Source organism: Trematosphaeria pertusa (genome assembly GCF_010094035.1).
Source record: "Trematosphaeria pertusa strain CBS 122368 unplaced genomic scaffold BU26scaffold_13, whole genome shotgun sequence".
Classification (NCBI taxonomy): Eukaryota; Fungi; Ascomycota; class Dothideomycetes; order Pleosporales; family Trematosphaeriaceae; genus Trematosphaeria; species Trematosphaeria pertusa.
The window spans coordinates 321,990-336,754 of NW_022987224.1; the positions used below are offsets into that span (position 1 = coordinate 321,990).

Below are 14,765 nucleotides of genomic sequence, written 5' to 3' on the forward strand. Positions count from 1 at the left end.
CGATAGCTTAAACCTAAGAGTAAAAAAAGAAAGAATATCTTATCTAATAGCTTTTAGAGTATTTTTATAGTTACTATAGCCTCTCTATAGCTTATAGTAACTTAAGGCTAGATTTATTATAATAAACGTAGCCTATTAATTTTATAGTTAATTACTAAGGCTAAAACTCTATATTCTATTTATCTCGTTATTAAATCTCTCTAAAACAACCTCTACTAATAATCTAAGTAATAGAAACACGAGATTAGAAAGACTCTAAGCTTACTAAAGAATACAATAATAATGCTTTCGCCTTAGCTAATTTGCTATTACATGCTATTTTTAGACTTTCTTAACCTGCTCTATAGCGGTCTTTTCTAGTAAAAGATATATTATTCTTTCTCTATTACAGTACGTACTATCCGCGAACTCGTTATCTAATTTATCTTTCTATTCGTAGTTATGCTATACTTAAAAGGTATACTATAGTTAGATAGCGTTAGTAGGTTTAGCTATATAAGCTAGTTAGGCGCGTTAAGATATTATTTTATATTGCCGCTAGATCTTCGCGTCGTTACCTATTCGTTTAAAAAGTTGCGAAACGTTAATACGTTAGAGTTAAGTTTATAGTTATAAGTCTACTTTAATATATTCTATATAGTATCTATATTTTAATTCTAGTAAGAGATGCTTGTAAAGAACTTATTACCTATAATAAGCTTGTATAACGTAAATACGGCGCTAGCTATATCGTCTTAGCTCTCTAGTAAGTTCTTTTTCCTATATATAGCCTAGTTAAAGTTAAAGAGAAGAATCTTCTCTATTTTAGAATTAATAAGTAGATTTTAAGGCGAAATATCTTAATATATAATTTCTAGATCTAGATTTAGAAAATTAACGAGCTACGTAAGTTATTATATCTACTTAAAACAAAGAGGTAGCTTTTAATTATTAAGAGTTCTACTAAGAATATACTTTGTTATAAATCTAATTACCTAAAACTCTATATCTTTAAGAACTACGCGATTAAATAGTACTATATTTAGATATAGTAGTAGACTTTTAAAAAGGTTAAGCTTATTCTATACTATCTATAGTCTCTAAGGCTTTACAATAGAATTAAATTTAAAGGTAACCTTCTAAGAAATTCTAGCTTTGTTATAGTATACTAATAGATTAATATCTAGTCTAAGCTAATTAAGCTTCTATAGCTTAGAGTACTAGATTATATAGTAATTATAAAGTAATTTAGTAGTTAAGAAAGAAAGATATCTAATAAAAAAAGTATTATTCTCTTCTAGATCTATAGAGACTTTAGAAATAAGCTCTTTGTTATTAACTATAACTACGCGAACTTTAGGTAATAGGTAATTAACGAATTATTCTAATATTATAACCTTAACGTTCTCTTTAGGCGGAATAAGCTTAGTAGTACCTTTAACCTTAATTATACGTAGCTAATTCTAATTCTAGACGTTATAATAAGTTAGAGTTATAAGGTTTTTTCTTAGGCTATAATAATTTTGCCTCTTAGACATAAGTCTTTCTTTAGGTTTAATTATAGTAAGTTAAAGAAAAGAATTAATATAGTTTTGCTTTATTAATATAGACGAAAGATTAGTCTCGACATAGGGAGTGTCTAGGCTTTTGAATTTTTTTAGAGACTAGCCTATTAGCAAATCCTTGGTCTGCTTCTTTCAGCTTGCGCATAGGCCCTGTCCTGTGACCAAGGTTGGGCCTCAGCTCGCTTCAGACTGCTACCTGCCCCTCGCCAGCGCCAAGCCTGGAGCGTTAAACCTTCTCGCCAACTTCGCGCCAACACTCCTGCATCTATCCTTCGATCCCGTCATTATATATCTAGCGCTGCACTGCGCGTTCCGCTTCTCTCTCTCCATGCCTATGGCTCCGCGACCCAATTCTGCTCCCACCAAGAATCACAGGCGCTAACCCACAACTAGACCTCGAAAGAAGACCCCCATCGTGAAGCCCACCCGGCGCGCTGGCACTCGAAGTAGCGCACGACTGCAACATATCCAACCACCTCCCACCCCTCTTGCACCCACTTCTCGGCCGGCCCGCACCAAATGGAAGCGCCCACAAGAAGACTCTGAAGCCGAAGCCGACGAGCCAGAAGGCGTGCGCCCTTCAGAAGAGCCCAAAGAACTCTCTCCCTCCTTCTTTGCAGCCACGTATCAAATGTATTTTCCATTTCTCACCAGCGAGGTGAAGTGCGGAGACGGCGAACTCGATGTTGCTGATCGACAGAATGCTTACGCTCAGTCTGTCATCTTACGCTGTCTGCACTCACTTTTCCAGCTAGTTGACCGAGAGAATGAACTGCATCGGGAGATTAATGGCTTTTTAATATCTCATAACGACGAGGATGTGAGAATCTGGGGCCACTACGTCGTTATTGATGGAAAAGATGTCAAGTTTTACCGGCATTTGATCTCGAAGTTTATTTTCGCGCTATCTGGGGAAGGGGATCAGAGGTGGAAAGCCTACAAGTTCGTCAGAAATGTTTACGACTTGTGGCTTCCCAAGCACTTTGAGAGAATATGCTTCGTCATCGACATGCTACCGGCTGATTTGAACTCTGATGTCTCCGAGCAGGATCTGGCCTCTTCACGCTTAGGACTGTCCCAACAACTTGAAGATTACAGCTTCGTCGATGAAGGAATAATACCGAATAGCCGTAAATCATCGCCACAAAGGGGTTTATTCAGCAAATTCTCAACACTTTTGAAGTCTAAGTGTTGCAGCGCTGCCTTGGATCGTTCCCATAAGCCGTAAGCGGACGAATCATTGTTATTGTAATGGACTTACTATATCCTTAAACCAAGAGTCGCATACTTTATTGTTTATCGATCTGTACGTAGATATCTGTCCAGTCTCTGGATGAAAGAGGACAAGCGCCGCCTCGAATCGGCAGTCCTTTAAGTCGTGAACCTTTTCAATTGCGCCAAACTTTCGCTTCCTTCGCTGCCGCGTCTTACGTCGTCTCTCTTAGCCCATCTGCCGGTGCTGCTTAAAAACTCGCATCTCGAATTTTCAATTAGGCTTTTTATTTGGGCAGCAGTCAAGAATTAAGGAGATCCGGTGCCTCAATCCAGGAACCTCCACCCCAATATTTAATACTCGATGACAGGAATATTGCTGATGGTGCAAACCCCCTAATATCACGGCACAGGTAAATCATGAAACCGATTCAGGTGACGTATCGTCATGACGGTCGAATCTAGCATCCACAGCGTTGGACTGTTCATGCCAGGCATCAACGCGGCAAGGAGAGCCCTCACGCTAAACTTGATTAGTGCAGCGCGCTAAGATCCCGCACATGACTAATTTAGACTAAGAAGGTACTAGCGCACAGCAGGGTTTTACCTCATGTCGTCGTTCGCTTGTCAGCTATACTTTCAAGCTTGCGACATGGCCACACTGCAGTCTATAGACGGCAACGGCTGTTCTTCTGAACTTTACTATGACACAGCTACTGATGCAGAAATCGTAGCTTACTGCTCCAATCCACCTTCGACAACATTAGAAGCCATCCATTTGGGCAAGTACAGCAACACAGTTATTCCTATTTGCTACCAAGCAGTGGTCAAATATGGCCCTGGCGTCAAAATCGAGGAATATACGAACCTCCAAAAGGCCTACCAACTACTCGATCCGTCTATAGTGCGTGTGCCGCAGCCATACCGCTTCTTCCAGGACGGCGCACTCGGATACCTGGTCATGGAATACATGGAAGGCACCGTAATAGAAGAACTTACGGCTTCTCATATTACCAAAGTTGGCCAAGCTCTCTCCCATTTCTCCTCCTTCCAAAGTTACCAGCCTGGCCCTCTTGGTGGTGGTGGTGGTGTGTCACGTGGCCTACTGTGGAGCGAGGGCACTACGACAGAGTACTCGCTATGTGGCTCTATCGAGAAGCTCGAGCATTGGTTTAATCGGCGGATCGAGCACGATGGCCTTAGACTGTCGTTTAAAGAGTGCAGCTTCGTATTTTGCCACCTGGACATTACACCCCGAAACATCCTTTAGTTGCACGGAGATACATTATGTGTCGTTGATTGGGCCTCTGCGGGGTACTATCCACGGATCTTTAAGTGGTGTCTACTAGACATTCTCCATGGCAGGGACGGCCCTTTCCAAGAGCTAGTTAAGAAAACAATAGAACCATTGACCGCGTGAGAAGGGGAGAGTCGGCAGCTGATTAAGAAGGCCTGGGCCAATAGCGTTCAATTCCACTTGTACGTTCTCTTTGCTTCGGCCTGTTATTTTATCCTAATAGGAATGCAGTCCGCCCACTCCGCCTGCGGAATATAACTCTTAATCTTCTGGTACGATAATACAGTCGCTTGCAAGACCGGCTTCCCCTCCAAGCTCGCCGCGAGATTTTCCCCGCGGCCACTCGTCTACAATATACGCTCCCGCCAGCGACAGCATAAACATGATCGGAGTCAGCTAAGCAACAGTTACTTGCGAAGGAAAGATGGGATAGATGGTTAAGGCTTCCCGGTCGGACCTAGGTATAATACAGACGCCCTGCACATGCTTTATGGGAAATAGTCCCCCACTAGGGGTAGATCCGAGAATGCCTCATATATGCCTCAAGCTAGGATCTTACGACAGTGCCAGTGGCGATGCCACAGGCTTTAAGCTTAATATAGTAGTTGCATGAATACGGTGCAAGAAGACCAGGGTATTGTCGACGACCCACTGGCTCACAGACTTGCCCGCAAGGCGTTCTTAAGCACCTAGCTCGCGTTGCCGCCATGGCTTGCAGCAGGCACCGTGGTGTGTCTTGAACGGCGGCCATGCATTGGTGGAAAAGCACTCTGGTGGTTCGACCAAGCACCCATTCCGGAACTCCCGGAGTGATTGCCCTGCAGGCAGAATCGTAGATCTTCATGCAATCTGAAGGATTGGTCCGGAGCGTCCGTCTCTTTGAGAGCTTCGCCTTCCGAGGGCCGTGCGGTCTCTCCCTGACCGTGCATGATGATGTCTTCGCCAATTAATATCCCTTTCCTCTCCACGATGAAGAATGCGACGCGGACAACCTTCGGTAAAGCCGTGTGCATGCCCTACAGCCAGATCCTGATGCCAGTCTTGCATGCTTGTGGTGGAGATGTACATATACATATCAGCAGTAAAGGTCATACGATATCGAATCAGGGGCTATGTCGCTCAAATCTATCGGAAACTCTGTTGCCGTGGGGAGTGGTGGGCACAGCCGTGAAGCAAACTCGGGAGTTGGACACGGGTTTCGAGTCTGCCTGGCACGACTTGGGTGCGGGTGGATAGACTAGGTCGGTGAAGAGTAGGGCGTAGTTTAATGCAAACTCGATGCATCTAAACCATGGACCTCACACTTGGGTCCCAAATGCGGAAAAGAAGGGGCACTTCGAAGGAGACAGCCGGCACGGAAGAGGTAGTAACTGTTGAGACCACCACAGCCCCGAGACCTGATTGCAGGACAGTGCCCGGAGTCGCATTGTCGTTTTTCTCGTGGATTCCCTTGCGTCTTTTCCTGCTTCTGGTTCTTGAGTGGTTACTCTCGCCAGCCACCTCCTCTGTCTTCAACTTTGGTTCCGGGGGTCCTCATCTGCTAACAGCCTGCGTTTCTTGCTTCGTGTTGTCCGTGTGTTGTCGCTCCTGCCAGCCACCTTCTCCCCTGTCTTCAACTTTGGCTCCGCGGCATCATCATCCCCCGAGAACTTGCGTTTCTTGCTTCGTGTCGTCCGGCCGGCCACCATCTTCTCCGTCTCATCCGCCCGCCTGCGTTTCACGACCGGCGGCTGCGCGCCGTCCACGCCAACCCCATCAGCTATCGGCTTTCTTTTTCAAGCAGCTGCCACCACTCTTGCCCGCCGCCTTCAGCTCTGCCTCCATATTGCTTATCTCAGACCGAACCCAATCAAGCCTGCGTTGCTGATGGTCTACTTCGGCCCTAGCTGTCTGGTATTCCGGCGCGCGACTCGATTTTTTCCTGTAGTTTCCAGCAGCCACGTCCAGCTTCTCGAGCCAGCAGCATTCGAAGGCGAGATACTCAACACACGGCGTCCACTGGTCCTGCTGCGTTGAGTCCGCCTGCAGCCGGAAGGGCTCGACGAACCCGTGGTCCGCACGCAGGGTCCTCGCAGCCCCAGCATCCCTGGAGAAGACAGCTTCCGGGGAGCCATGGGCTGCGGTGGCCCGTAGTCATATTCGCGCTCCCACAGCCGGCGCGCTGTCTGCTCGGGGGCTTCGCCACTCATCTCACAATCGCGCCGGTATTCCTCGAGACATGTGGAGAAGATGGGTGTCCGCCGCCTGGTGCGCAGCTGCCATGTAGTCTTGTGCTTCGGGAGGCTCGGCTGTCGATGGTCTGGAGGGGCTTGGGTAATGCGTCGTGATGGCGTGCCGTTCTCGGTCGGAGGGTATTCGGGCTAGCAGTGCGGCGGGGTCTGTGGCGTCGACAGGGCCCTCTATGCCCCTTCTTCCCCTTGTGCGTCGTTTCGTGCCGACGCACACGGCGCTCCAGCTCGTGAATGATAGCGGCATCGTGCTCGTGCTGGCCGACAACGAAGCAGTAGTAGGGACCGTCTGCAATTCCGAACGCGGGGATCGCCGCACGATGGAAGTCGTCGCTGCAAAGTGAGCAGGAAAGCGGACGCGGTAATGGCGGATATTTGTCTGTGGCTGGCTCGGGGTCTGGACGTGGGAGGCGTCTGTTGAGGCAGAAAGTGGAGTGCTGTGATGAGACGAGGTTTCGATATGGGGTTTGTCAATGAGAGGTGCCGCCGACTGGCTGGCTTGGCGGGGCGCCTTGCCAGGCTCCACGGGTGCCCGAAGCAGGACGAAATCATCTAGATTAATACACCTGCCAGTATCTTGGCCCCGGCTGGGGCGCGAATTTCGGCGCGGCTAACTTCCAGGCTGGACCGCCGGCTGCTAGGCACTACCAGGCCACGGCATTTCCGCCGCTGCCTGCTGGCTTCAACTACGCGAATGCCGCCGTAACAGCCATGCAGACCTTTTACGCTGGCCCAGCAGCAGTGCGTCGGCTGGCACAGGGAACCGGTAGCTAGGGGACCGCCAGGGCACAATCCGTTGCTTGCCCGAACCAGCAACAGCACGAGGTTATCACGATCCCGGACGACGAGGACGAACAGCTGGCCCCCGCCCTAGCCCGAGGCCCACTCAACCCTGAGTCTCTCCCGCCGCCGGAAGAGGATTTTGAACGGAAGCCCGGCAAGCCCATCTAGGCTGCCGAACCCTCGAAACAGCTCTTTCTGGGCCCCGAACTTGTTCTCCTCGGGGTAGCCCTGAACGTAGCGGGTGAAGTAGTGACGCGTCTCCATAGAGGTGTGGTTGATGCCGCGCGCCGGTGCGTTTGGATGAGGAGTCCAGGATCTGCCTTGCAGCGAGCAGTCGAACCGAAGGACAATCTGAGAGCTGGATGCGAATTGAGAACCCCAGACTCGGGCGGCCTGTGAGGCGAAGACCGCTTTCGGCGGGATCTCATTCACCATTGCGGGCCCACTCTGAGTGAGATCCGACAGTCTAGTTCTCGAAGCCCGCCCGCCGCATGGCGTACTGACCTGAACGTAGCGGATGAAGTAGTAACGCGTCTCCATAGAGGCGTGGTTGCTGCCACACGCCGGTGCATTTGGATGAGGAGTCCAGGATCTGCCTTGCAGCGAGCAGTCGAACCGAAGGACGTCTCATCCCATTCACCATTGCGGGCCCGCTCTGAGTGAGATCCGTCCAGTTCTCGAAGCCCGCCCGCCGCATGGCGTACTGAATCATCATGCGAAGGTCGTGTCACCTCCGGGCTGGTATCGGAACTCGTTGATCATGATGGAGATGGCGTGCGACTTGCCGCCGTTGGTAACGAAGCAGTCGATAACGTCGACGCTCTTCAGCCGGTGCGGGCAGTATGCGATGATCTCGGCGGCTGTGAGGTCGCCATTGGGGAAGGGGAGGTTCCAGCTAGGGCTGCCGGCACCGAAGGCGTTGTTGACCTGACGAGCGGGCGCTCTTCAGCCAGTGCGGGCAGTACGCGATGATCTCGGCGGCTGCAAGGTCGCTATTAGGGAAGGGGAGGTTCCAGCTAGGGCTGGCTACCGGCACCGAAGGCGTTGTTGGCCTGACGAGCGGGCATCTTATAGATGCTGTCCAACGGTCAGTCCACTCTATAGGAGGTAGCTAGTTCTGGCAGGGCGTTTTACAGCTATTAGTAATTGCAGAGAGGCGTCGCAACAATGCGGTGACCGGCCAAAAACAACACGTAGTAGGTGTCTAGCGTCTTAAGAGTGCCCGAATACTAGTTAGGCTGGTGGCCCACTCTGATTCCGCTTTTCAATGCCAGCGGACTATGGAATTAATGCCATCCGAGGACGGCAGCGGAACGGATGCTGCTGGAGTCGCACCCAGGCGAGATGCCAGGTATACTGCATTGTCAACGATGAAGATCTCTAGGCCAGTCGGTTTTGAAATACGTTACACTGGGGTTGCCTAGGGTGTGACCTTTTATTTTCTAACAATCCCTCCCGTAGCGCGCTACGGCTCCTCGTCCCACTCCACCCACACACCAGGACCTTGCCTATCACGAAATGGCGCCCGAGCAGAAAAAGAAACGCGTCAGTTGTGGGTCCTGCAATTGCACGCAAACTCACCACCCTCCCCTCACTACACTCAAATTACCCCCCTTAATTATTTTGTCGTATATATTATAGATAAATCTACAATCCTATCACTAAACAAGCCAAGTGTCATAATAGTGAGAAGGCGTTTCGTTCCCGTGGCTATCAGCGAATCCCATTGTATGGTCACGCTTAGGGTTCGAATCTGGTTGCCGTCAGGTAATATCAAACTCGCTAATCTTGGATGGGGTATATCAGAAATCAGTTCGCCTGGTATCTGGATTGCCGTAGAGCTTAGACTCTGCCTAAAGCAATTTCTTTTGCCATTTTTTTCTACTTTTATCCTTGGCGGGGGGAACTTGAGCCCTGTGAACGATCCCACACTCCTCAGCAACCTGGCGCCCACCCAGGAAACCCAGCGCGTCAGTCGTGGGGACTTGGAGGGATAAACACTATGGGAAGTTTGCCTCTTTGCTCATTTTTTGGAGGCCAGGCAGTTACGGAATTGCAAGCCCGCGGAAGGCAATTGGCGTAGACTGCCCTAGCTTCAAGGCCAGTTGCACTGGAGAGTCATACGAGGCAGACTCAGCTGGGCTCCGACTCGCCGTGGAGCCATGCAGATTGTACCGGCACGTACTCGCCTAGTCTGCCCCTGACGCTAATTGGTGAGCATTGGTCCGCATGACTGTCTGGATGACGGCAGGTTGCGTTCCGGAGTTACAGATAGAGCAGACAGAGGGGCTGGAGAGCGTCTCTCTACACATTAGAAGCCCCTTTCGGTGCCACTGTGCTTACACGATTCGGTTTTCGCCAGAACGAGCCCGAGGTTCGAGGCTTGCATGAAGATCGAAGCCAAGTTTGGTCTCGGAGTTGCCGACCAGTGGAGAGCTTTTGCTAGGAGCTTCCTTGCCAATGTTGGGGCCGCGGATAAGACGGAACGGGCATCTACACAGTTGTTCGGCCAGCTCTGACGCAAAGGAGGAGGCGCATCCTCCGGCACCGCTTGGATCCAGGAAGCTAACGGCACCATTATTCAGTTCCAGGGTGAGGATTGGTGGGATAACTGCTCACGTCTTTGTCCGATAAGAAAGGCGCTTCATGCGAAGGCTACATTATTACCAACATCCAGCAGCTGTGCGGGCTCCAGCGTGGCGTTTTCGCCTACTTAAAGTCTCTGCGTTTCCTCTTTTCTTGCACTACCAGCACTCCAAGCAACTACAGCAATGGTAACAATGCCCTTCAACACCTCTTCAGGGCCTCAGGGTTCCCTTCAGATTATACATTACCACGGTCCCCCGACGCCAAAACGATCCGCTCAACAACCTCGTTCTAAGATCCATTCTGAGCGTCAGAACAAAGAGAGCCTTACAACCACGTTGGATGAAGTCGAATCTGTTGATCTAGCACTTTTATGTGGGTAATCCTAGCCGACAGAGCCCTGTTGGCGAATGCTCCGATGTTGTGTGTGCACTAACGCGGATGCAGCCGAGGATGAAGGAAACTGTAGTATTAGTGGTATTGGAGGAGGACGCGGCGACTTCAGCCAAGACGAAGGGGTCCCAATGCTGAGCTCTCGAGAAGACGCGGAGAATGAGGCTTCAGGTCAGCCTGCGCCATCTGAAGGCTGCGGCCAAGGTAGGCGTCCAGGCCTGGGGGTGGTAGTGCCCCACGGATGTGTCTTCTAACGATGCGTAGGAACTGCGTTTGTCATTGATGACAATTAGTCCGATTCGAGCAACCTGTGCAAAAACGATGCGGATCCACACGGGGTGGATCAGCTTCCACTCTCCTGTCCTTCGAGCACCGAGCGTGACGATAGCGATGCCCATAGGCTATAGGCACGATCGACGCACTTAGCTCAGAGTCGATGGATGGAGCAAAAATTCCAGCTAGTGACGCTCCGTATTTGCGATCCCCATCGACGCCGCCAACTAGCCCTGCGAATATGAATATCGAACAGTCAATTCAAGAGCGCCTGACCGATAAGAAGGGGGAGGGGGAAGGTAAGCAGCCATTATCGCAAGTATAATCCCTCTATCTAACAATACTTAGTAAGACTGCGTATTATTAGACGTGCGAGCAGCGGTAACAGCAGTGGAAGCGATGCCAATGATAAGATCTACGAGGGCAAAAGCGCAGCATTCCTAACCAGGAAGCGGAAACGTCCTGCACCAGTCGGCGATAAGTCAGAAGCGACAAAGTCGAGCACTAACACTGAAGCGGAGGACCACTCTCGACCAACACACTACAAGGCAGCGAAAGCGGTCTCCGCCTCAGAAGAAGGTGATTGCCAGCCGTTCCGCGGACAGCAGACCCGCCTCAGGAACACCATCCAGCAAGTATGATGGAAAGCAACCGAAGTCGGCGGGAATCGATACAGGCGGCGGTCCAAATGCTAAGAATCCATCTTTCACTCCTGATCCGCCACATGCAACTGGGAAAACAAGATCTTCTGCCAAGAGTGTGCCACAGGTCCAGTGGCGTCTATCAGGCTTCCCACTCCTCCAGGTATCGGCCGACGAATCTTTTTTGACAGCGCTCTTCCGTACTTGTGGCGGCCCGTGCATACTTTCTTCTAGCTATGCAGCCGAGTTCTTAGAGAATGTCGGCTATACAACGAAGCTTGATGCTACAATCGAGCCCCTCACACCAGATGCGTGGTATCTAACTAGTCTCGTGGATCACCTCCCTGGATCTGGACGCGGGACATGCCAGCTAGTGTCTGCTCTGCCGAGCGTGCAACCAAACAGGGTAGATAATACATCTCTACCAGACAACGGCCGGCCTCACGGCGATGTCGGCGACGAAACCCAGAGCCGCGATTATGACAGCAGCAGCGATGAGGGCGACGAGTGTTCAAGCGATGTCATGTATGAGCACATGAGCTCTGGGAAAAAGATTCGCTGGTCAGAAGAGGACGACAACCGGTTGCGCAGATGGAAAGAGGCAGGCAAGCCTTGGGGCTGGATCTGTCGTCAATTCTCGAACAGATCTCCAGGTGCCGTGCAAGTACGCTGGCACACGAAGTTGCGTGCGAAAGCTTAGCAATATTAGCAAAGTCTTACTACCGTTAGTTGCTTAGCTTGTTGTCTTATGCAAGCAAGGGACCTTTGCTACGCCGCAACTTCAGTGCACTTTTCTAGGTAAAGCTTGCCTAAAGAATAAGGTTTGTTCTAGGGTTAGGGAGGGCGTGAGTTGAACGAGGCATCGAGCATGGAGGAAAGAGATATTCAGTGGTGATAATTTGGAAAAACTGTCTGTTCGACTAGGTAGAATAGGAAAGCACGGCCGCATCCATTAGCCTCGATAGTCTGCGTCGAAACGTTCGCTCGATGCACGAGCCGGATCAAGACCAGTCCATTCGCTAATCAGTAACATGAATGGCCATTCCACTATGCTTCCATCCGCGCAATTCGTTCTTAGCTTCTCTCTTCCAGCTCAGCCTCGTAGGATTGATTGATCCGATCTCTGCCTCAACAACTCAATGGCTTTGGAAGATTCAGGAATAGAGAAGGGCTGAGCAAAAATCAACGACAAGGTACCATGATCGTCTCGTCTGGGGAGATTGTGGTATCCGTATTCCGCGAGATCTTCACGTATCAGCTGTTCATCATATTCGGGGCCGGTCCGTAGAGTGCTTTCCTCTTCGTCGGTTTCTTTGTCGCGCTATTGATCATGTCCGTAGTGTAACGCAACCCAGCTTGCTTCTGCGAACGAGGGCGCAAAAAGTGCAAGGAGGCTTGGCTTGGCTTGAAATCATTGAATTGACCTAGCTTCTTGAAAGCTATGCAACTATTCTACATTTCTTCCTGCAGGGCAGATGAAGGAAAACTACGCGAAGTGATGAAAAACCTCCCTCTTTTTGCCTTTGTTCTTCAAATTTAAAACCGCATTATATAAGGAGCAGGTTGCTACCCCTTATTATATTAATCTATATGTCTATCTTTGCCTTTTAAAGAAGAATCTTTATCTAGCAACGAAAATTCTGCAGCGTTAAAGGCGAAAGTTAAGAGAGGAGCAGGATTCAAACCTACGCTTGCTGCGGCGACGGTGACAAAGTCTCCATCAAGCAAGCCCCAGATGTAGCCGCCAACCATCTACACCATCCTCCCAGTGCAAGGAGGGATACTAAGACCCGAGTCGAGTGGTAGTGAACGCCTTGGTCTATCTAATACGGGCCATCGCCTCCCTCACAGCGTATGATTGAACTGACGAGGCTGCTAAGGCGGGACTGAACTTCGTGTGGGTCCACTGTTTTTGACTTGCGAGTCATGGAGAGAATTGCTTCCTGTGATGCAAGCTAGAGCGCGCAAGCTTCTTCCTCGGTATCCATGTCGAATGTTCCTGGAAGTGTTGGAGGCATAAGGACTAAGGAATCAGTAGAGTCCGAATGGTAGTCGATGAGCTTGTCAGTGAAATCTGGATCATGGCGTGCCTCGAAATCGGGAGGTCTGCCTAGACCAACATCGGTGTCTTCGTACGATATTATATGCGCAACCCGTACCGCGTCCTAAACTCTCTTAACCACTTTTGGGTGTTTATTATCGATTGCTCATTGATAGGAGAATCTGTATCGGCATCAGGGCCTTGACTGAGAATGATGCTGGTTCGAACGACGTCACTGCCATATCTTTGGCTGTAGGTACGAAGAGTTTCTAATCAAGAACTGGATAGAAATCGAGACGTATCGCAATTAAAAAGGATCCGTTCAACCATGCTTGTGTTGCCTTTATGAGCACCGGTGGTTCCTTTCTTTGCCAGTATCGACTGGAGTGTCCCCATTATTGTGGGGCTGCGGATGTGGTCCATATAGAATGGTATCAAGGGATCATCTACATCCCGCTCTTCCTGTATCTTTGTTCCTCGAGCATCCCATCTCGCCTGCCATTGCCGTTCGATCTCAAGAAAGTCAACCTTCGAATCGGGAGGTGTGAGCTTCCGTTCAGAATATCTCGACGCAAGCACGAATTTGTGGTTAGGCCTGATAAACGTGCGGTGATAACAAGAGACGCGTCTAGGCCGTGACATCTTGTTGGCGCGCTGTATCCGCTTGTACTCAGTGTATGGATGGGGCGAGGAAGTAAATATAACGACCCGCGGGGGACGCTTCTCTGCGATTAGTAGGTTAGCGAATAGTATATGGCTAGTATAAGCTAAAGAGCAGCTTTTCTCGATACGACTGACGTGGCAACAGTGCAGAGAAGCGTTTCCTGGAATGTGTGCTTACGGAAACTACTTCTGGACAATAGCCGCGGTGGAAACAGACAAAACACAGTTGTCAGATGCGATGCGCTATAACTAGTTGACCTGTCGTAAGGAGAGTGGTATAGTGAGGAGTTGGGTTGAAGCTGCGTGAGATGCACGCCATCAGGATGAGCCGCTACAGGATGGCTGTCATCTCCAGGCAGCAGCCCCGCGTCTCTTCGGAGGGGCGATTCTGTAATCAATACTTGCAGGAAAAATAAACGTACTGTAGGGATACACAATGCAGTATTGCCACCGACAGCAGGGAGGATGGCCGAGCTGCAATGACTCTGACCTTGCGCTAGAGGCATTTTATTTATTCTGGTGTGGATGAAGAAAGAGGTTGAGATAGACATCAGACATCGCCACCTGCTGTGGGTAGAGTAGATGGTGCTGACGGCTTCAGAAGCCCCAAAGTCGTGGATGAACAACGCAGGCAGAAGGAGAAGACACGGCTGGCGCATTCATCCATATACGAGATCATACCCCAAGCTGCCATACCAATCCACTCTGGCGAACGGCTCCGTACGCCCCAGGAACATTTGAGGTGAAGGCGTCCACCTTTGCCGTCTTCTCATCACTGCTGTTGAGATCATCGGCGGCTCGTGGATCAATTAGTTGGGACGCGTTCGCAGCCACCATGACGGACCTGGGCTTCTCGATCGCACCGTGTAGTCGCTCGAGGCGGACGCGAGTAGCTGGCCGTCTGAGAGAGGGCAGCCAACCTTCAACAGATCCCCAGAGACCGAGCTGTGATTTCTGAGCGTGAGACTCTGTGATGAAATTCCAACCTCACATCAGAGGGGCTGCCACTTCTTCTTCTTCTTCTTCTTCTTCTTCTTCTTCTTCTTCTTCTTCTTCTTCTTCTTCTTCTTCTTCTTCTTCTTCTTCTTCTTCTTCTTCTTCTTC

At 50.0% G+C, this 14,765-nt stretch overlaps 7 protein-coding genes across 7 annotated transcripts in view; 3 read left to right on the plus strand and 4 right to left on the minus strand.

The window, feature by feature from the left end:
- Positions 1-666: 666 nt before the first annotated feature.
- On the plus strand, positions 667-2,919 carry BU26DRAFT_508410 (uncharacterized protein; the record flags this gene model as incomplete). Its single annotated transcript, XM_033827073.1, has 5 exons — positions 667-708; positions 739-745; positions 1,340-1,346; positions 1,938-2,768; positions 2,871-2,919. The coding sequence occupies 5 exons, from the start codon at positions 667-669 to the stop codon at positions 2,917-2,919; spliced, it is 936 nt and encodes a 311-aa protein (XP_033680063.1).
- Positions 2,920-3,408: 489 nt separating this feature from the next.
- BU26DRAFT_607983 (uncharacterized protein) lies at positions 3,409-4,026 on the plus strand (the record flags this gene model as incomplete). The annotated part of the gene is made up of 1 exon (XM_033835810.1): positions 3,409-4,026. The coding sequence occupies one exon, from the start codon at positions 3,409-3,411 to the stop codon at positions 4,024-4,026; it is 618 nt and encodes a 205-aa protein (XP_033680064.1).
- Positions 4,027-5,808: 1,782 nt separating this feature from the next.
- Positions 5,809-6,528, minus strand: BU26DRAFT_568367 (uncharacterized protein; the record flags this gene model as incomplete). The annotated part of the gene is made up of 2 exons (XM_033833765.1): positions 5,809-6,139; positions 6,248-6,528. The coding sequence occupies 2 exons, from the start codon at positions 6,526-6,528 to the stop codon at positions 5,809-5,811; spliced, it is 612 nt and encodes a 203-aa protein (XP_033680065.1).
- Positions 6,529-6,759: 231 nt separating this feature from the next.
- BU26DRAFT_522184 (uncharacterized protein) lies at positions 6,760-8,086 on the minus strand. Its single transcript, XM_033829720.1, has one exon. It carries the CDS (start codon positions 7,602-7,604, stop codon positions 7,152-7,154), a length of 453 nt encoding a protein of 150 aa, XP_033680066.1. The 5' UTR covers positions 7,605-8,086; the 3' UTR covers positions 6,760-7,151.
- Positions 7,776-8,426, minus strand: BU26DRAFT_568369 (uncharacterized protein; the record flags this gene model as incomplete). The annotated part of the gene is made up of 2 exons (XM_033833766.1): positions 7,776-7,991; positions 8,400-8,426. The coding sequence occupies 2 exons, from the start codon at positions 8,424-8,426 to the stop codon at positions 7,776-7,778; spliced, it is 243 nt and encodes an 80-aa protein (XP_033680067.1).
- A 1,418-nt stretch (positions 8,427-9,844) lies between these two features.
- On the plus strand, positions 9,845-11,681 carry BU26DRAFT_578662 (uncharacterized protein; the record flags this gene model as incomplete). The annotated part of the gene is made up of 5 exons (XM_033834431.1): positions 9,845-10,025; positions 10,098-10,247; positions 10,451-10,615; positions 10,665-10,895; positions 10,936-11,681. The coding sequence occupies 5 exons, from the start codon at positions 9,845-9,847 to the stop codon at positions 11,655-11,657; spliced, it is 1,449 nt and encodes a 482-aa protein (XP_033680068.1). The 3' UTR covers positions 11,658-11,681.
- A 1,590-nt stretch (positions 11,682-13,271) lies between these two features.
- BU26DRAFT_508414 (uncharacterized protein) overlaps positions 13,272-14,765 on the minus strand; it is a gene marked incomplete at both ends in the record, with an annotated part of 1,739 nt that continues 245 nt past the window's right edge. The window contains 5 exons of the mRNA XM_033827074.1: positions 13,272-13,723; positions 13,840-13,919; positions 14,084-14,157; positions 14,358-14,562; positions 14,653-14,761. Of these exons, the coding sequence (XP_033680069.1) occupies positions 13,272-13,723; positions 13,840-13,919; positions 14,084-14,157; positions 14,358-14,562; positions 14,653-14,761 (920 nt within the window). The remainder of the gene's footprint in view (positions 13,724-13,839; positions 13,920-14,083; positions 14,158-14,357; positions 14,563-14,652; positions 14,762-14,765) is intronic.